Genomic DNA, 20,933 nt, shown 5'->3' with positions numbered 1-20,933 from the left:
GCGCAGTACTATCATCATAGGCTGTCATGCAACCCATGTGACATTAATGATATTACAATTTCCCACTAGGTGGGACTTTTAGTATTATAATTAGCTAAGGACAACCAAAGCAGCTCTAAAACAGGGCCAGTTTGAGCTGGCCATTTCAGGGCAAGAAAGTGCTGGGCACTCTGCCCCCACCAGCAGTTATCCTGGTACCTGTTTAGTCTACTTTGTAACAATTTTGCTGAGCACTCCAGGCTGGCACAGTGTTTGTTGTGTGGTGAGGAACCTGCATTTTTCCCTGATCCCTCATGGGTAAAGGGGGACAATTGTATCTGAACCCTAGTTTCCCCCCATTAGGTGTGTATCCTTGGATAAGATACCTGAGGATGTAAAAGACACACAAATGTGTTTGGGAAGGAAACACAGCACATCTTATTAGTGTCATCACTGTGTCACACAGGGATGTGGCAGCTCAGCCACAGGACACCCCCCCACCCCGCTCCAACTCTCAGCGGGAAGAAATTTCAGTCCCCAATGGAAACTTCAGAAGGATACCCAGCTCTCCAGCTCTAAGCCCAAAACATCTCAGAGGCATTAAACTTTCTGGCTGTATCTTTCATCTCACCTAGAGGCTTATAGTGCTGCATTTGGCAGCACAGACAGGGAATCTCCGGGGCTTTTCAGGGGCTGGAAACTCTCCAGCCCTGTTCTGACACAAAGAGGACCCTTGGATCTGCCAACTGGAAGCCCCTCCTTCCAGGCCTGCTCTGGGACCAGGACACTTAAGAGAGGCACCGTGTCCCCTCTGCAGAGCTAAGAAGGGGAGGAACTGCTTTCTCCCGCACGGCATGTAACTGAGAGAAAACAGGCCGATGCTGCCACAGGAGGGAAGGAGGCCACTTAAGCAGAAGGACAAGCATGTGTAGGTGGCACTGAGGGAGACCCGGCAAGTTTGCTTCCCTGGGCATCCCCAGCCATGGACAAAGGAGCCCCAGCCTAGTCTTCTCTCCCCACTCACCGGGGAGGAGAGGAGGGAGAACTGCCCTTACTGAGTGGGAGTCCATCGATGTCCAGGGCACTTTCCCAGCCATTTCCAGACTTGCGCTCGTCCCTCTCAGGAGCACCTTCCCACCTCTGCACCAGACAGTGTCCTGGGGCTCCCTAGTGGGAGCCCTGATGAAGCAGCTTCTCCCTTCTGCTCTGCCAGAAGCCCAGAGGCCAGGAGGGGGCAGGGGAACATTGGCAGGTGGAGAGAGGAGGGTGGGTAAGAATAGGAGCTTAGTCAGCCTGAGGGCTGGAGTGCAGCCAGAGTCCCGGGTTTTAGTCACGGTCCTGCCCCTTATTAGCTTGGTGGAAGGTAGAGCAGACTCTGATCTTAAAGCACAGAAAACTAGAAAAAGCGGCCTGCCCATCCCTGCTTTCTCCTGGCTGGGTGGACGCTCACTGTCTTTCCCCAAGCACTGACGCAGTCAGGAGCCCAGGGTTTTGTCAAGCCCTGGACATGTGCCGTCTCTGTGCTAGATACAGTGAAGAGATGTAAAAGAGACACACCTCTGCCTTCAGCCTGGCAGGGAGGACAATAAACACATAAAATAAACAAGGCTGGACCGGTCAGGTGAGGAGGAGGAAGAGTGGGAAGTAGGAGGCAGACTGGATTAGGGAAGGCATTCCCAGCAGAGGAACAGCTGGAGCAGAAGGTGGTGGCATGTGTGGCAGGCACCGAGGAAGCCAGCTAGCCTGGAAGATCTATGGCTCCGCGGTGGGAGACCCCAGCGGCCCAGACCAGGCTCTCTTTGGTGGTCGTGTGTTAGCATCATGGCTCAGAAGTCGCACTGAGATAACCAGAGAATCACACAGACATGAAAATCGGTTAGAACCACTGAGGAGAACATTCTCCAGTTCCATCCAGATTGTTGCAAAAGGTATTAATTCATCTTTTTTTTTTATGGCTGGAACAAACGCCACATGTACTCACTCTTGAATTGGAACTAACTGATGAGCACACATTTTTACCCAGAGGCAGGTAAAATTCAGTGGAAATCAAGCTGGGGGAGAGGCTGGAGTGGGGGCAAAACTCTATCCAGTGGGTCCAGTGAACACTATTTGGGTGATGGGCACACCTATAGCTGGGACTCAAGCATTACAAAAGAGATTCATTTAACCTAAAACATTTGTACCCATTTTAATTTTGGAAATTTGAAAAAAATGGTTAGAACCAGATTGAGAAAGACCTTGAATTCCAGTCACAGGGGCGTGATTGCTGAGACAGTATCTGCTAGTGGGAGACGGGCAGGGGAGACCAGGAGGGGTCCTGTGCAGCAGTGCAGGTCTGGGGTGTGGATTGGGGCAAAGGAGGATGTGGGATTTGGGGACAGGAGTATGTGGGCACCTCCTCTTTCTCAGCCCTGTCGTCTTGGTGCCAGGGTTTGATATGTGCACTGCTGACCAGATCTTATGTCTTGAAGGTTTCCCCTCTCAATGTCTGAGACTGAGCTGCCCCAGCCTCCTCTTACTTTCACAAACCTTCCTTCTCTGGGACATTTTTCTCCTTCATCCAATTATTGTTGTTTCTGAAAGCATAGAACACACACCTAACACTATATTCTTTTGCCCATTCAGCCTTGGGCAGCTTTTCCATCTCCCTCTCCTCCACCATCATCTCGTGACACTCGGCCCTCATGATCAGGATTTCAGCCTCGTCCTCTGGAACCTCAGATGCTCAAGAATGCTAGTGCACCTGCTTTCAATCCTTTCTCCACGCCTCCTTCTACCAGCCTCCCATGATCTAAATTGCTTCCATTTATTGCACTTTCTAGAAACCAGGCATATTTCATGCAATCTCCACTATGGAGATATCACCCCCATTTTACAAATGACCCTGGGACTCTGAGAGGCTAAGTGACTCAAGAGTAGGTAAAGAGGTTTCCAGGCTCAGGTGTGTTCATGCCCGAGTCTGTGCTCTGTATATTATCCAAGGCTCTGGGTGTGTGTCTGCAGATGAATCTCCTGCCAACACAATCCTGCTCAACTGGCTGCTCTGCTCAGCCCACCCTGTGGTGCACTGATGCAATCACAGGTCAGTAACCTGGTGCTCCTGGTACCAAAGAACATCAGAGCTGGAAGGGCCCTTTGGGGCCATTGAGTCCAACAGCCTCATATCATAAATGGGGCTATGAAGCTCAGAGAGGGATATGGAGTTACCCAAGATCAAGTCAAGACTAGCCCCCAGCCCTTCTTTTCCCAACTCATTCCACTTATACTAACCCTTTTTCTTTGCCTGGTGTTTTATATTTTGCAAGATGTCTTGACATATAGCATCTCATATGCTCCTTGCCATAACCCTGTGCTATCGATGTTCTATCTTTATTTAACAGATGGGGAGACTGAGGCCAAGGGAGGTGAAGGGATTCACCTAAGGTCACACAGTTGGGTAAGTGACAACCATGGAACACTCAGAGAACAATGGAACTATGTGGTCATGGGGTGGTAATTGTAAGGATTCAACAGAAAATTCCACTTATACCTAGTACAGGAAACAAGGCCCAGACAGGCCTCCGGGGGGACTGGGAGGAGCAAGCCAGGAGCCAGGGGCCCACATCTTGGGTGCTCAGGGCTGGGAGGCCTGTCCCCTCTGTCCCTAGCATGTCTTTCATGATCTCTGTAAGACCTCCTTCCTCTCCTCTATAGTTGCAGCTCCCTGTGACTTTGGGTTGCCACCACACTAGCTCTGAGTTGACAATATCCCAATACCCACAGCCCACTGACACAGACTTTCAATGTCATCATTTTAAATTCTCAGCAGAAGCATCTGCTCACTCCAGAGTAGGAAAATTGTGCAGCCCTGATAAAATTTGGCAATGGTGAGGGGTTGGCTGGGTTCCTGGCTACAAACATGGCTACCTAATGCCTTGTCTTCTATGGTGAGGGTGGTCTCCAGAGAAGGCCCCGTGAGCATTCAGGCACCCTATGCTGCATTACAGGCATGAATCCAGATGTTGTGACCCATTGCCCAGTGCCACGGCTGCCCTAGCTTCCTTTACCTTTTTGTCCAGCTCAACCAAGGTTGGATCTAATCTGCAAGTTACTGTGCATGCTGTTGTGTGTGTGGTTCGGGTTCTGTCAATCCCATCCTCCCTTCCCCAGGGCCAAGGACAGAACAGGAAAGTCCTTGTCTCTCCTTAATAAGCAGATTGCCATGCAGAGCCTTGGCAAGGAAAACCACAGCTCTGTGTCCGAGTTCATCCTCCTTGGCTTCTCCAGTGAGTCACAGGTCAGAATGGCCCTCTTTACCTTCTTCCTCCTCCTCTACCTCATCACCCTTCTGGGCAATGGACTCATCACCACCCTGATCTACCTGGACTCACGCCTCCACACACCCATGTACTTTTTTCTCAGTATCCTTTCCATGGTGGACATGAGCTATGTCACCACCACTGTGCCTCAGATGTTGGTTAATATGGTATGTCCAAGGAGGACCATCTCCTGGGGAGCTTGCATTGCCCAGATGTTCATCTTTTTAGTCCTGGGCATTGCTGAGTGTGTCCTCTATGCCATTATGGCCTATGACAGGTATGTGGCCATTTGCTTCCCCCTTCATTACACCCTACTCATGAGCCGTCCGATTTGTATCAAGATGGTCACAGTGTGTTGGTCTATTAGCATAGCTGGGGCTCTGGTCTACACTGTCTTCACCATGCATCTGCCTTATTGTGGCCCCCAAAAGATAAACCACTTCTTCTGTGAGGTCCCTGCTGTCCTGAAGTTGGCCTGTGCAGACACATCCTTCAATGACTGGTTGGACTTCATCTTGGGTTTCATCCTGCTTTTGGTCCCACTCTCTCTCATCCTGGCCTCTTACCTGTGCATCTTTGGCTCCATCTTCAGAATCCGCTCATCCCAGGGGAGGCTCAAGTCCATTTCCACATGTGCTTCCCACATCACTGTGGTCACCATGTTCTATGCGCCAGCCATGATCATGTACATGAGGCCCAGCTCCTGGTATGACCCCGAGCGGGACAAGAAGCTGGCACTGTTCTACAACGTTGTCTCTGCTTTCCTCAATCCCATCATCTACAGCCTCAGGAATAAAGATGTAAAGATGGCCTTTCTAAAAGTACTTGGTGACAGAGGGACAGCTCAATGACCCGGGGTGTTTCAGAGTTGTCCACAGTCATGGGCAGAATCGATGGGCCTTATTTGGTACCGTAAAGGTACAACAGTTCTTACCCACCTGAGTCTTCCTGGGGCTGTGAGCAGCCAGAAGGGTTTGGCCACCCCAACTGAGGATTCCCCCCAACCCATTTGTTGGAAAATTTTCGGCTGTCACCACCCAAAGACTCAGTTGAGTATTGAAGACAAAGGATTTCTTTACAAAGACTGTGTCCTTGAGGTTCATGGCTATTGCTTTATTGTTTTTCCTGGGTTCTCTCCTTACCTCTGGAAGTTTATGTCAGTTCAACATGATCCCAGCCAAATGCTTAACATGCACACTATATTATTTTCTATAATCTCTGTTGCTGTATCTCTATCTTTTTATCTCTGTCTCTATCAATCAATATGTGCATATAGATACAGGTAGATGTAGATGTGCATAATACACACATATATTTTTCTTTTGTGAAATATATATGTTTAACATACACATTGTTTTTCTACCCTGTAGACGAATTTGGGGTAAAAATGATATAAACAGTAGGCAGATTATGGAGGGAGACAGTTTTGTGTTACCATCTGACAAGCACTTACAAATAATATTAAACATTGCTTTTTGCACTGGCTGCTATAAAATCAGAGGTAGAACTATTTTAGCTCATATTTGTACAATGATATGGCTAATAATTGCTCTAGTCTGGGCTCAGCTTGTGAAACTGACTCCTACCTGGTCAGTTTAAAACTTACATTTTAAATCTCACTTTTATTTTGACAATATAAATATAGGTTGAGTATCCCTTATCTGATATGCTTGGGACCAGAAGTGTTTCAGAATTCGAATTTTTTGGAATTTTGGAAAATTTGTACTATTCTTACTTGAAAAAATGCAAATTCTTACTGAAAATCCAATGAGCATTTCTTTTGAGTGTCAAATCGGTGCTCAAAAAGTTCAGATTTTGGAGCTTTTGGGTTTTGGATTTTCAGATTAGGGATGCTCATATAGAGAACACAAATAGTGCCCTGTAAGCCTTCCTCATGCTACCTCCCAGTTAGTAGCCTTCCAAAGTTAACCACTATTCGGACTTCTATCTAGATTCGTTTTGCCCATTTATGACGTCATATAGGCTCATCTGTAGCGTGCACTTGTTTCATTGTGAACTGGACATGTGATGCTGTTTTCTCCCTGGTGCATACATTTCCAGGGTCATCTTTGTTCAACATTGGATTCCTCTAAAACTTACACAGTGGGTTCTCAATGAACATTTGGAGACTGAGTGAACAAGACATGACATACCAATGAAACTGTGAAGAGACATTAGGAGGTGCATTAGTATTCTAATGCTGCATTAAAAATTACCCTAGAGTTTAGTGGCTTAAAACAATCAATGTTTATTATTTCACAGTTCTGAGTAAGGAACTCTGGCAGGACTTGGTTGGGTCCTCTGCCCCAGGGTCTCTCCCAAGGCTGCAATCAGAGTGTCAGAAGGTGTTGCAGGCATCTCAAGATGCAACTCGGGAAGGATCTGCTTCCAAGCTCACTCACATGATTGTTGGCAGGCGTCAGTTTCTCATGGGCTGTTGGCTGTTGGACCAACAACCTTAGTTCTCTGTCTGTTGACCAGAGGTTGCCCTCACGTGGGCCTCCCCACAGGGTAGCTCACAACATGGGACCTGCTTCATCAGAGCCAGTCATTGAGAGAGTCAGGGAGAACTTACACAAGATGGAAGTCACAGTCGTTTATAACCAAACCTCAGAAGTGGTATCTCATAGCTTTGGTGGGGATCACACTAAGGTGTGAATACCAGTGGGCAGGGAAGTGAGCATCTTAGAGCACTGTCTGCCACAGGAGGTGTGTGGATTAAGCTCAGAATGGAGATGTGACAGGAATGGGGGCTGGCACCCATCAGCATACCTGCATGGCAGGGAAGTCTGCCAACCTCCTCCTTTGCCAGCAAATCAATAAACTCCTCTTTCCTTCTCCTCAATAAATAAATAAATAAATAAATAAATAAATAAATAAAATATACAAGTCATTATATTCACCAGATTATCAGACTGGTTTGCAGATCTAAAATCTAATTATATGCTACTTTTAAGAAACATCTAAAACATAAGGATGCATAGAATTGAAAGTAAAAAGATAGAAAAAAGATATAATGTAAATGCTAACCCAAAGAAAGCTGGTATGGCCATATTAATAACTTACAAAATAGATTTTAAGCAAAAAAGCATTATTAGAGGTAATGACAATAACTTCATGACAGAAAGTTCAGTTCACCAATAAAATACAATTCATATGTATATTATAAATTTACCTGGCCTCCAAATGGATAAAGGACAAATTGCAAGAATGGGCAAATCCATAATCATAAGATTTCCTTGAAACACCTCTTTTTGAAGTATAATGTACATAACAAACACGGACAGATCTTAAGGGTACAGCTTGATTAAATCTTCAGAGTGAACTCATCCATGTAATCACCACCCAAATCGAGACATAGAACACAAAGAGCATAAGCCTGCCTTGTGCTGCCTCCCAGTTACTAGCCCTCCAACGTTAACCACTATTCAGACTTTTATTTAGATTGGCTTTACCCATTTATGAACCTCATATAAGGCTCATACCCAGCGTGCACTTGTTTCAGTGTGAACTAAACATGCCGCTATTTTCTCCCTAGTGCGCAAATTTCCAGGTCTTTGCTCCAAACGAGCCATGGTATGTGCTGAGATTTCCTAAAGGAAACACACGCTACCCGACCGCTGCATTCATTATCCCATTCGCACAGTAACCCTGTCTGTGAGGTTACAGCACCTCCACTTTGTAAATGAGGCAGGACAGAGAGCTGAACCAACTTGTCCCACAGCCAGCAAGTGGCAAAAAGAGATTCAAATGCGTCTGTCAACAGAGCTTGTGCTCATTCCTCTGTGCCATGTGCTTCACCAACAGCTTGTCATTGCTGTCCTTGGACACCCCCATTTCTTCTCCTCTTCCAAAGTTTGATATCTGTCAGAATGGCTGGCAAGGTTTGTGGCTCAGCTTTCAGTTTTCTCATCTGTATACAGGGATAACAATGCCTGCTCAGGATTGTGTTTAATGAGAACATACATGTTGAGGCACACTGTAGACAGTCACCTGCTGTTAGTTCCGTCTTGTGTTACGGACAGAAACTACTTCTCCTGGGATTTCCAGGACACCAGTGATTTGGGTAAAAGTATTCTTTTAAATAAGGAATAAGGTATTTCATTACATGCACATTAGAATGAATTTGATTTGCATACTTTTGTAAAGTATTTCCTTTTTTTTTCCACACTCTGCCTTCTTCCAGAAAGGAATTGAAGCAACTATTTTTCCATATAAATAAGTTTGCTGATCAGAAACACAAATCCTTTGTCCAACCATTTCTGGTCTATCTGGTCTGTAGCTAGAAAATTATGTTTGCCACCTTTCTGGGATGGGAAGGGTGCAGCCCTTGGGGAGCAAGTTGCAAGGCTGGGAACAGGCTGTGGACATGAGCCACCCGCCAGTACCCCAAAGGCCACTGCACAGCTCCAGGGAGCTTTCAGGGACTGGAGATCTAGCTGGGTGTCCCCGACCCAGCCAAACCAAAAATTCCAAACCTGTTTTCTTTGAATCCTGCCCTCCCAGGATACCACAAGCCCCACAGATAACTTTTCTCAAGCCCTGTTCACACTGAACTTTGTTCTGTCCTCCAAATGCACCATTCATTCATTTATTCCCTCCATACTTATTGATGCCTCCTCGTCCTCAAGCCCAGTGATAGAAACAAGAAACACCAATGTAAATAATGCCGTCGCTCCCCTCACATGGCCTGAAGGAGGAAATTAGTGGCCATCTTCTTTCCCTTCTCTGTTTCTTGGCACATTCTGTTGCCTGTACCTGGGTTGCTCCTCCCTGGCATCTCCATCTGTCAAACTCTTCTTCTTTCAAGCCCCGCCTCAAATACTGCCTCTTCTGTGAACTCTCTCATGTCTCTCAGAGAAGAAGAGTCAGTTACCATCCTCTGTGTCACTGAAGAATCTTGTGTGTGTCCTTCCCCAGGCCTGTGGGACACTTGGACCCATGTTAGTCCCCACAAGCAGTCCTCAGGCTCCTCACAGACAGAGCCAGGGACCCAGTCTTGTTCATCTTCTGTCTCCAGTGACTAGTCATGTCTGATACGCCATTAGCACCTACGAGTGTTTGTAGAATCATCAGTCAGAGAAACCACAGCACAGAGAGGAACGGGACGAGCGATCCCGGAGGGCTGTCACGGGGAAGAGCCGGCGGGTGGGTGCACAGTGTCAGGGAGGAGCTGGGCAGGGCATGAGAGCAGGTGACTGCAGAGGGAGGCACGCCCAAGTTCTCCAGGGAGGGCTTCACAGAAGAGGGAGCACTGGAGCCGGGGATTGAGGACACACGGAGGTTCCCAGGCAGCACGCTGCACAGGGCATCCGAGGCTGAGGAGGCCGTGGGAGGAGGGACACCTGCAGGCGGTTCTGGCTGCCTGGATGCAATGAGGCAACTGCAGGCGGGAGGCAGGACAGCTGGGCAGGAGTCAGCTCAGGAGGGGCTGGGCTGCCAGACAGAGCCAGAGATTGACATCTGCAGGTGGAAACCATGAAGGTTTTTGAGCAGGGGAGGAACAAAGTCAGAGCTGTGGTTCAGAAAGACGACTGTGGCAGCCGCGTGGGCACTTCTGGCCTGCAGAGCTTGGTTGTCGAATTCAGGCCCTGCCACCTGAGGAGGGAGAGGGGTCACCGACCGAGAGTCTCTGAGTGCCCCGGGCTGGGTCACCAGGGAGTCTTCCAGGCCGTCCCAGGGGAATGCTGGAAAAGAAACAGGAGTGGGGGCTTCCCTGTGGGGCCTCCAGGCCTGAGGGCCTGAGAGAGCCTCAGCCAGACAGAACCGGACGTGGACACCACCGAATGGTGAGGTCCCCTCAGCTGGAGGAAGAGGCCTCCATGGCCAGTCAGTGCTGCAGTGGACCCTGCTGGGGTCAGGACCAGGCAAGCAGGGAACAAGGGAAGGCCCTGTCACCATGGAGGACGTGCCCAGCCCTCAGGGTGGCCCCAGGAATGGCCAAGGAAGCAGGAGGAGGGGGAGGGCACTTCATCCAGAGTGCAGGGAGCAGCGAGGCTCAGGGCTCCCAGCTCTGCCTTGCCGACACCCGACCCACCCAGGGGACAGGCAGTCCAGCCTGCGGCCCCTCCTGCCCCAAAACCCAGGCTCGTGGGCTCAGCTCCCCTCAGCAGCTCCCCGTGCCTGTCCTTGGCTCCAGACTTCCTGCCAAGCCCAGCCTGGCTCCTGGAGTGACACATTGGGCCAAGCTCCAAATATATCTTCAGTCTCCCTGAATGGATGGAGCCCCAAAGATTCCTTTGCGAAACTGGGCTCCTCCTTCCCCTTTGGTCTTCCCTGTGGCCTCACTCTGTGTCCTTCACACTGCAGCTCTGGCCCCGTCTCCCCTGCTCTGTTCTCCAGGTAAGGGGGGCCATCACCAGGTGATCTGAAATGCCAGAACACACCCTAAAAGGGCCGAGACCCAGGAGGCTGCTGGGAACTTTAAGACCTCCATGGACAGCAGACTTTATAAGATACATATTAAAATGTTCATATGTTCCACACTAAATATAATTAATATATCACTTACTGTATAACTCTGTAAGAGTTTAATGAGTTGTGGTTGACCAAGTGATAAAATAGTATAGTTAATAGTCATTTAAACATTAATTTTTATTTTGAGCATCCCTATTTTTTAATGATCTGTTTCTGGAAAGCAGAGGATCCCCATGTATGAGCCCATGATCTTTTCTCTCAGGTCTCCACACGTGTGTAGACTATGAAGCTCGAGGACCCCAGACACTCTGCCTGCAGTGCCTCACGGGTGAATCAGCCCTGGGGACGCCACCTGGCAGGGGGAAAGGACAATCTCATGGCCTTTCTCACCCTAGAACTCCCAGGGAGCCTCATTTTTTCCTTTCCTGGGGAAAGAGGAGCAGCTGAGGAAAGACCTGCCCTGGGGCCCGTCTAAGCCCAGCACAGATCCACACCCACCCCAGCTGAGCCTCAAGCTGCCAGCCCGGCCTGGTCCAGGAGAGGGCAGGGCCTGAGGCCCTGGGGGAGTGGGGCCCACAGTGGGAGCCCAGGACTTCCTCCCTGAGCTCATGTCTGCAGGAACTGTCCTGGGGAGGCCCTGGGGCCAAGTGCCCCTCGGGAGTGGTCGCCTGAGGCTGAGAGGGCTCTGCCCACACCCCCTGCCCTGCAGGTTATAAGTTCAGGACAGCAGTGTCCCCAGGCATCCTAGGGAGAAGTGAGGCTGCTGTGCCCCTGTCCCCAACCTTGCCGGCCCAGCTGTGGGAGGGAGCCCTGCCTGGTCTGCATTTCCCGCTGGCCATGCTGGTCTCTCTGCCTGTCGCTTCCCGTGTCTATGTGAGTGTGCACCAGGCTCCCTGTGTTGCCTCTCGTCCTTTCTCTCTGTCCACCTGTTCCTTCCTCTTTCTCTGGGCCTGGGAGACTCTCTCTGTCTTGCTTTCCAGCGCCGTCCACCTGTCCTCTCTGCCTCTGTCTCTGTTGCTGGCTCTGTCTCCAAAGTTTATGTTCCATCTCCCTCCTCTTTCTGTCCAGCTCTGATGTTCTCCGCCTGGGCCCTCAGCTCACTCTTTTTACCTTTCTTTCTCTTGCTCTCTGTCTCTCTGCCTCTGGATTTGCCCTCAGTGCAGCCCTCTCTAGCCGTCCTTGTCACCCCTCACCCTCTCTAACTCACGAGCCTTCCCCTTCTGGCACTGCCCCGGGCCTCTCACTGGAGCCTCCCCACTGCCTGGCCCAGTCTCCCATCGCCTGCTCCTGGGCTCTTCCAGCCGACTCTGGGGGACCGGACTGGCCTGCCCCTCCCACCTCCCCTGTCAGACCACTCGGCTCTCTCTGACCCCGGCTGGGCTGTGCCTGCTCCTTGCTGGTCACCAGCCCTTTGCACGACCCCACCCCGTGTCCCGCTTGTAGGCCTCGCACCTGCTTCTCAGCATCTGTTGTGGACACGCTGCCCTGGCCCCTCTCCCTGCCCCTCTCCCTCTTGTTTCCTCGCTCTGCTGGGTCCCTCTGGCAGTCGCCCATGTGGTCTCAGGGTCTCACGCCTCTTTCCTTTAGCCTTTCCTTCTGCTAACGTGAAGGGAAGAGTAAGTATTCCTCCACCTGCCTCCCCTCCTGAGCTGCCCCTTCTCTGCCTGTAGCTGTGGACTGTGTTCCCAGCACCTTCCCCTGCTCCCGTCTGCGCCCTCAGGTTCTGCTTCTCTGCGCCTTTGTCTACCCCATTGCCTCCCTGTGTGTCTCTCCCTTCTGAGGCCTCGCCACCTCGTTTCCATCAGTGTCCACTTTCGTCGTTGCTTTCCAGTTGTACCTGTTCTCTGGGCCGTTCTTGGTGCTGCAGGATGGTGCTGAAAGTGGGGAGGGTGTGTGCTCGTGCATGCGTGTGTGTGCGTGTGTGTGTGTGTGTGTGTGTGTGTGTGTATGTGTGTGTGCGCGCGTGTGCGGGAGAAAGGGGAAGGGAGAGAAAACGTATGTCTTCAGAACCTGACAGAACCAAGTGTTATTGCCGTCAGCCTCCCTTTTCTACAGATAAGGAACAATCACCTGCTCAGTGTCATGGCTGGTAAATGGCAAAAGTGAAAATTCAGCACTAGCTGTCTTGTGTCATTTATCTCCTGGTCTCTGCTGCAGGAGAGGAGATATGAGAGGAGGAGAGAAATACAAGGTCCAAAGTAAAAAAAGCAAACTCTTTTTCTCTGATTTTCATTACATCCCGACAAGGGACCAAGGCTGCCGACCCCAGCCCCAGTCAACGTGGAGGGCAGAGGCTCAGCCTCTACCAGGACCTTGTGATCACACGTCGATCTCTGTCTTCTCATTGGCAACAGGTCATCATCAAACCTGGCTGTGACAGGGTCAGAACCTGAGGCTCAGAGAGGCCAAGCACCTGGCCCTGAGACACACAGCAAGCCCACCAAGGAAAGTGAAAGTAGAAACCAGTCCCCAGGCTCCACTCTGGACAAAGACACAAACTCATCAAAGGGTAAGCGGTCTTGGTGGACAGGGACCTGTCCCCCACGTCTTCTCTGCTTCCTCTGCCCTCAGCCTGCAGGTATAAGGTGGAGGTAAGAAGTGGGCAGCCGCTCATCATCGCGGCCCTTGCTCAAGGCCCCCTATCTCAGGAGCCATTGTGGTCTGCAGCATCAGACTCCTCTGTCCCAGGTCCCATGCCCTGCCTCATGGCTCATCTGGCACTTGGCACTCCAAGAGCCAGGACTGGAGGTCAACTCCCTTGGGTGCTCACCCTACTCGGACACTGTCAGGCTGTGTGACCTTAGGCCAGCTGCTTCCCCTCTCTGGCCTTTGGTAAAATGAGAGGATTGTACTAATGGTTACCAAATTGAGTTTTTCTCTCATAAGAGGAGCTGCAGGGAACCACGTGCATCTGTGTGGAGGTGAGTGGGGTGGGTTCTGAGCTCCTGCCGAAGTGTGCCTTAGCAAAGGAAATTCAAGGGCTTTAAAAAGGTTGAAAATGTATAACTCTGAAATAGTAAGACTCCAGGCCCCACTCCGGTACCCACTGTCCCCCACGCCTTCCAGTTCTGTTGTCAGCGAGTAGCCAGTCTCCAGGACAGGGTCCCCTCTGCTGTGCACACCTCCCCGCCTGTTTCAGCCTCCTGTGGCTTCCCCAGAGGACATGTCCCCACAGTGCAGCTGAAGCACCTGGGGAGGATGGGATTGTGGGGTTCCGGGCCCTCTGTTCTATCTCTACAGCCCCACATCTGGGCATTAATAGAAACACGTGGAATACCTGTCCTAGAGGAGCCATTACTGATGATCCACCACCCTTGTTTACAGATGAGGTCATGAAAGCCAAGGATGTTAGGTGACTTGCCCAAAGTCAAGTGATCCAACGGGAGGGAGAGCCCAGTTTGCACGGGACATATTGGGTCCAACAGCCAGGAACGCTGGTTGGGCTCAAATGTAAAGACCTGACGTGCAGATGTAGAATGCTGGTCTCTTTGATTATCTAGAATGATCAAGGACCTTCCTGCCCTAGCTGGATGGCAGGCAGGGGCAGGGGAGAGGGTGGGATTCAGGCTCGGGGTAGAGTGCAATCTCATTCTGGTCCTGTGCCCGCCCACCTGCTCTCAGACCTGCTACTGGGCCAGGGGCCTCTTATGAAGGAGCCTGCAGGAACCTTCCAGAGCAGGCCTGGGCCTTTCTCTGCCTTTCTCTCCACCCATCCCAGTGCCTGTCTGCTTCCTCCTCTCCTCAGCCAGAGCCCTGTGTGTTCTCACCGCGGTTTAGGAGACAGAAGCATCTGTGTGTGTTATGTTTCCACCTCCTGGGCTGGCTCAGCAGACACACCAACAGTCCCTCACGTGTCTCTGCCATTTCTTCACCAGCCACTTCATTCACGGGCATGAACCCAGGACTCTTTATCATCCAACCCCAACCACACTGTAGAGTCCCACAATACAGATGAGGCTGCTAAGGCTCAGAGTGGGGAAGTAATGTGCTTGGGTTGTTACACAGCAAATATGGCAAAGGTGCTCCCAGAGCCCAAGCTGACTTGACACCAAGACCAGGCTCTCTTCTACCCCACCAGACTGCCTAGTGCCATACCGGCCTGAGCTCGGGCCCGGTGTGTCCTTCGTTTTCTAGCCCTGGAGCTCTACCAGCCTCAGGAATGCAGAATCTAAGTTTATCTCTGTCTTTGCTTTACCATCACTGTCTTCCCCTCCATGAGCTGCTCTAGTTCCTCCTGGGTTGAGTCTCGCCAACTGGGGTTACCAGTCTGCCTCGCCACCTAACTTCTCTACATACACGCAGTCAACATAGGCTTTCACCCTCGATCTGTTTCCTCCCAGATAATCTCCCGACCCAAACACTTTTACATGAATCAGTAAATAAAGGCACATTAAACTTCACAAGAAAAGCTGAGTGGGGGGAGACCAGGACAGCAGAGAAGCTCCCCATCCCAGGGGTCCACTGTGTGCTCCGTCTCTGAGCTTCCTCTCTCACACCCACCCTTTTACCTGATTACTGTGAATAAACAAACTAAGTTCCTATATAACTGGAACTGTATTCCTTATTATAAAAATAGCTCATGTTTATTGTGACAAATTCAGAAAGTTCAGAGAAATTTAATGAACAAATATCACCTATAAACCAGAAATGAGTATTGTCAAAATTTGACATATTCCTTTCTAATTTTTTGTCAATGAATATAAATCTTTATTCTCTTAGGATGGAGCCATATATAATTTTTGTATTCTAATTTTTTTAACTTAACAATCTATTGAAGCACTTCCCCACAGCATGAGATAGTCTCCAAACTATGACTTTAAATGCTACAGGTATTCAATCCTGTCAATTGCCATAATTTATTTAGCTAATCCCCTGTCGTAGGAGGACATTTAGGTTGTTTCCCATTTTCCCTCTCATAAATAACACTACAATGAATATCCTTGATGAAATCTCTCCTCACACTTCAAATTGCTTTCTCTTATCCAATGTTCTTAACAGTGTCAAATTTTCTGCAGAAAGATTATAGCAATTTATTTTCCACAGCAATATATGAGAATTTCTGTTTTACTGTAAAATCCCGGTGTTACTATTTTAAAATAATTTCTGTGCACAGTTAAGTAGATCAGGTGTTCTCACAGTGTGATCTCAGACCAGGGCATCAACATCACTTGGGAACTTGTTAGAAATGCAGATTCTTAGGCTCCACCCCAGACTTACTGAATCAGAAACCTCTGCAGTAGATATTTTAACAAAGTCTGTAGTAGACATTTTAAGAAGCCCTCCAGGTGATTCCCATGCAAGGTGAAATCTGAGAACACTGAGATAAAGGAATGGGGGTTCATAGCTGGCTGCCCAGGTGGCAGGGGTAAGGAAGACCAGAGAAGATGGGAGGAGGTCCCAGGAAGGCGATCAGACCCCAGTAACCTGATAGCTGACTGGAGATAAAAGAGGAAAACGCCAAAAAACAAAAACAAACAAAAAACCCCCCAAATCCCATTCTGCTGCAGAGATAGTTTAGAGACTTTACAATATTAAATATTCAAGCTTAAATGGTTTTCTGTTCTATGCTGCTTTGTAAGACACATCCATTTTACCCACACCTCAGAAAAACTTACAGAAGTGACCGCCTGGTATTAGTGAGGTTTGGGGCCATAAAGGAGAAGAGAACAGGGAGGCACTATGGAAGAGGTCAGTAGCCACACAAAGGAAGGCAGCAAGTGTGGATCAAGACTTCAATGACAGCAGGAATGTTTAGACCAAAGTAACCACAAGGAACCCTCAAAAATATTGGGGAAAGTATTAGATTCTTACAGCAGGTCAGAGGAGGACCTATGTTCCCTCATTTGCATATGAAAGGGACAAGGGTTATCACCAGGAGGCAGAAGGACCTGGAAACATTTAGCTTATGCTTAACAGGTCTGTGTCCCACCATAAAATAAACATTCACCTATATTTTCTCCTAGGTTACTTGATAGTTTCATTTTTTGTATATAGCCTTTTACAGTATTTAGAATTTATCTTGATACACAGCATGAAATAACCCAAATCATTAACTGATTGAGCATCACTTGTTGAATAACTAACTCTTCCTTGTCCTTCATCATACGCCAAGGTCTATTTCTGGGTCCTTTGTTCTGTCCCATCAATCAGGTTATCTCTGACCTCACACTATATTTTCATTTTTTGGTGTTACAATATTAATACACTTACCTTAAACCTTTAGGAGGCTGTTTTACACTTAGGCGTACCAGATAAAACACAGATGCTCAGTCAAATTTGAATTCACACTTATTTTTATATGCTAAATCTGACAATTCTACTTCTTTATTCTTTCTTTTTCTTCAATAATTCCTTGGCTAAGCTCACCCCGTTATTCTTGCACGAGCTTTTGAACCACATTATCAAGGTCCCACAAAAACATCCCATTGAGTTTTAATTGGATTTGCATTAAATATATAATTAAGTTTGGAGATAAATGTCTTTTCTTTTTCAATTTTTAGTCTTTCTACCCAGAAACATGGTATATCTATGAATTTGATCAAAGCTTCCTTTATCTTTCTTGGTGAAGTTCTATGGAATTCCTATTGGTTTTGTTTTCATTTTTCTCACATAGGTCCTGAATAATTCTTGTTAGGTTTATTCCTAGTTATTTGTGTATTTTGGGGTATTTGCCGCTTTTGTAAATCCTTTTGCCAGCACACTTCTTTTTGGTTGGTATATGCAGTTTCATCTTCATATTTATATTTTAGTTTTTCAATTACATAAAAAAATACATGTCCATGGTTGAAACATGTAAACAGGAAAGAAATGCAAAAAGAGAAAGGAAGCTCATTTGTTCCTATCTACCCACCTACCTCTATTGCAAATCCCTCAACAGTAGTAAGTGCTAACAGCTCTGCATGTATACTTCCACCCATTTGCTATGCATTTAAAGTATGATATAAAACACATTGCACAGATTTGTGTGCATACAGTTCTATACACATGGAATCTTACTTTGCATATTGTTCCTAGAATCTTTTATATTAAGCCACCTTACCAAACTCTTTTATTAGTTTTAAAACCTTATTAGTTGATTCTCTTGGATTTCTAGATAAGGCCATTATGGCATTTGTGAATCATGATAATTGATCTTTATAATTTTATTTAACATTTTTTTGCCTTAAACATTTATTTGGCTAAAATTTTCTGAATAATATTGTATAACATTAGTTATAGTAGCCGGTAATATTATAATAGTACACCAGTAGAACAGGTATCATAAATTCAAATGCCCCAGGGGCCAAGCAGGCAATGTAAATGCATAAAACTAGTCTAGGAAAAATAATAAGAATAATAAAGAATATTTTGAACTGAGGAGTTCCCACTACATCCATAAGGGAATCACACATTCACCTCCTAGCTGTTGCCAGTAACAGGAACATAAGCCCAGTATGGCCAAATCCAGTTTGTGATCCTGAAGCTCAAGATTTTTTACGCGTAAGCTCGATTTCTTAAAATATTACCAGTTAATTCAACTTTAAAAACTATACAATCCAAGCAAAATATGTCAGTGGGTTCTACTTGCCTTGTAGGCTCCCATTAAGTGACCTCTGCTCTATAGTTTTAGCATTAAGCATGATGTTCGCTGTTTGTTTGTGACAGACATTTGTTAGGGTCAAGGAAGTTTCTGAAGATGTAATATTAAATGTCTCTGTGACAGTTCACAAAATAGAAAGTTGAGAGATATGTCTGAAGCCAGGGTAGCCAAGTGGTACATCAGAAATGGGTAAGTAGGTAGCCAAGATACTCCACCCCAGCAGAGGACAGGTGATTAGCTATGCATTGTAGACCTTTCCCAACAAATTGCTTTTTCACAAAACTCTAGTTTGTGGATTTACTTTTGCATAGTTTCCCACAATCTCTGGAATTCTGAATATGTTAGAAGCAGAATGTAAATTTCTCTGAGTCATAAAACCAGAAAAATAATGAATAGTGAAAGGTACATCCAGCTATGAGTAAAATTTTAAAATCTCAGTATGTTCATTGTCTTCAACAAAGCAAAAACAATTTATTGGCACCATAACAACAGTGTAAAGGAGAGTGCCTTTGAAGCGTTTCTAATTAAGAATGTCTTAAAGTGAAAATCAATCCTACAATAGATGCATTATTAATTTAAGACTTTATCTTCTTTGTATTGTGCACTGGGATTATTTTTATTCTAGTAATTCTAAAAATTGCTTATAGGACTATACTCGGCTTATCCAAGATCTTTCTTTGACTACAAAATATCATGTCCCAACAGTTTAGAAAAATTATCTTCACAATTGAGGAGACAATACTATAGTGATCATTTTGATAAAAATTGTTGAATAAATGACATTCATTCATTCATGAACACTCTTGAAGTGTAAAATATAAATCTTGAACATTAACGCTAGGTTTATTCTACATAGCACTGACTTTAATGCCCAATGTCATCCTTAGCCCTAATCCTAACAGTGACAGAAAGCTTAACCTGAATAATGAATGTAATAGTCCCAATCCTGATCCTAATCTTAATTGACACACAAGGCTTAGCAACCTCGAAGTCCCAAGAGAAAGCAGAATATGGGGCAAATGGTAGAGAGAAAACAAGGCCGTGTCAGGAAGAGGAAAGGGAGACCTATAGGCCAGACTGGAGCACAGCCTCCAGTGCTTCCCTGACTCTCCCCAGTTTCTCCCCAGCATGACCCTCAACCAAATCCTGAGCCAAATCCCAACATCACTCAAACTGCAATTGGGACGTGGCTCTTGGTGACTTCATCTGCCAATCCAAAGCTTCCTGATACTGTTAGGAAATGTAAATGAAACAATGAGTGTGAAAATTCCTTCCACGCCCTTGGCACAGACACTCAGTGAATTATATGTCATAAATAATCTTTAAACAGGCAGATCACAATGCAGGAACTCAACCAGTCCACTGTGACAGAGTTCATCCTGCTGGGCTTCGCCCCCAGCCCCAGGACCAATCCTCTGCTCTTCACCTTTTTTCTGGTCTTTTACCTGCTGATCCTCATGAGCAACAGCCTCCTCATCACCCTCATCCACCAGGACTCGCGCCTGCACACGCCCATGTACTTCTTCATCAGCATCCTCTCCATGCTGGATATATGCTACACCAGCACCACTGTGCCCCAGATGCTCGCGCACATTCTCAGCAAGAAGAGGGCCATCTCTTTTGCTGGATGTGTGGCCCAGATGTACATCTTTCTCCTCTTTGGGGTCACCGAGTCCTGGCTTTTCTCCATCATGTCCGTGGACAGGTATGTGGCCATCTGCCACCCTCTCAGGTACAAGGTCATCATGAGCCGCTGGGTGTGTCTCCTCATGGTGGGTATCTGCGCAGCCTATGGTGTGCTGGGAAGCCTGTGCTATACTTTCTTTGCTATGCGCCTGCCTTACTGCGGTCCCAATGAAATTGACCACTACTTCTGTGAGGTCCCTGCAGTTCTGAAGCTGGCCTGTGCAGACACATCCCTCAATGACTTGGTGGACTTTATCATCGGCTTCAATGTCATCGTGGTCCCGCTCTCCCTGGTTGTCCTTGTCTATGCCAACATCTTTGCCACCATCATGAAGATCCACTCAGCCCAGGGGCGGATAAAGGCCTTTTCCACCTGTGCCTCCCACATCACCGTGGTCACCATGTTTGCCATTCCGTGTATCATCATGTACATGGGCCCTGGCTCTGGCTCCTTATCAAATAGTGGCAAGAGAATGGCCCTTTTCTATAACATTGCTACAGCCTTCCTCAACCCTGTCATCTACAGTCTAAGAAACAAGGATGTGAAAAAGGCCTTTTTCAAATTCATGGGGCGGAGCAAGGCCCCAGAGTAAGGTTTTAAAGCTGAAGACCTGGGGAGCCGAACAAAGCAGAACTTGCAATCAACTCCTTGAGGACTCTTCCATGACCTAGAAGAGCTGGACTCTATAAAGATATAGTAACTCTTCACCTTTGCCCAGGTGGGAGAGGAAAAGGGTGCTCAGACTTCTGAGTATCTATCATGATGCTGTTTGAGACTGAGACAATTGTGAAGGTAGAGTTCCGTGCTTAAGAGCCTGGACTTTAGTGCCAGAAAGACCAAGATGAGAGGCTCAATTTTGCCACTTAGTAAGCACGTGAATTTTTGGAAGTCATTTAACTACTCTAGGTTTGTAATTCTTTCTTACAGGGAACTGATAATGATTAAATGAGGCAGTATATAAATATATGCTTAG

At 47.4% G+C, this 20,933-nt stretch overlaps 2 protein-coding genes across 2 annotated transcripts; both read left to right on the top strand.

The window, feature by feature from the left end:
• The first annotated feature begins 4,180 nt into the window (after nt 1-4,180).
• LOC123634257 (olfactory receptor 2A12-like) lies at nt 4,181-5,128 on the top strand. Its single transcript, XM_045545679.1, has one exon. The coding sequence runs from the start codon at nt 4,181-4,183 to the stop codon at nt 5,126-5,128; it is 948 nt and encodes a 315-aa protein (XP_045401635.1).
• Nucleotides 5,129-19,613: 14,485 nt separating this feature from the next.
• On the top strand, nt 19,614-20,552 carry LOC123634256 (olfactory receptor 2D2-like). The gene has a single exon (XM_045545678.1). The coding sequence runs from the start codon at nt 19,614-19,616 to the stop codon at nt 20,550-20,552; it is 939 nt and encodes a 312-aa protein (XP_045401634.1).
• Nucleotides 20,553-20,933: the final 381 nt, after the last annotated feature.

Source organism: Lemur catta, chromosome 3 (assembly GCF_020740605.2).
Source record: "Lemur catta isolate mLemCat1 chromosome 3, mLemCat1.pri, whole genome shotgun sequence".
NCBI lineage: Eukaryota > Metazoa > Chordata > Mammalia > Primates > Lemuridae > Lemur > Lemur catta.
The sequence above is the reverse complement of the archived record's forward strand: the minus strand, read 5'-3'. Positions and strand labels throughout refer to the sequence as shown.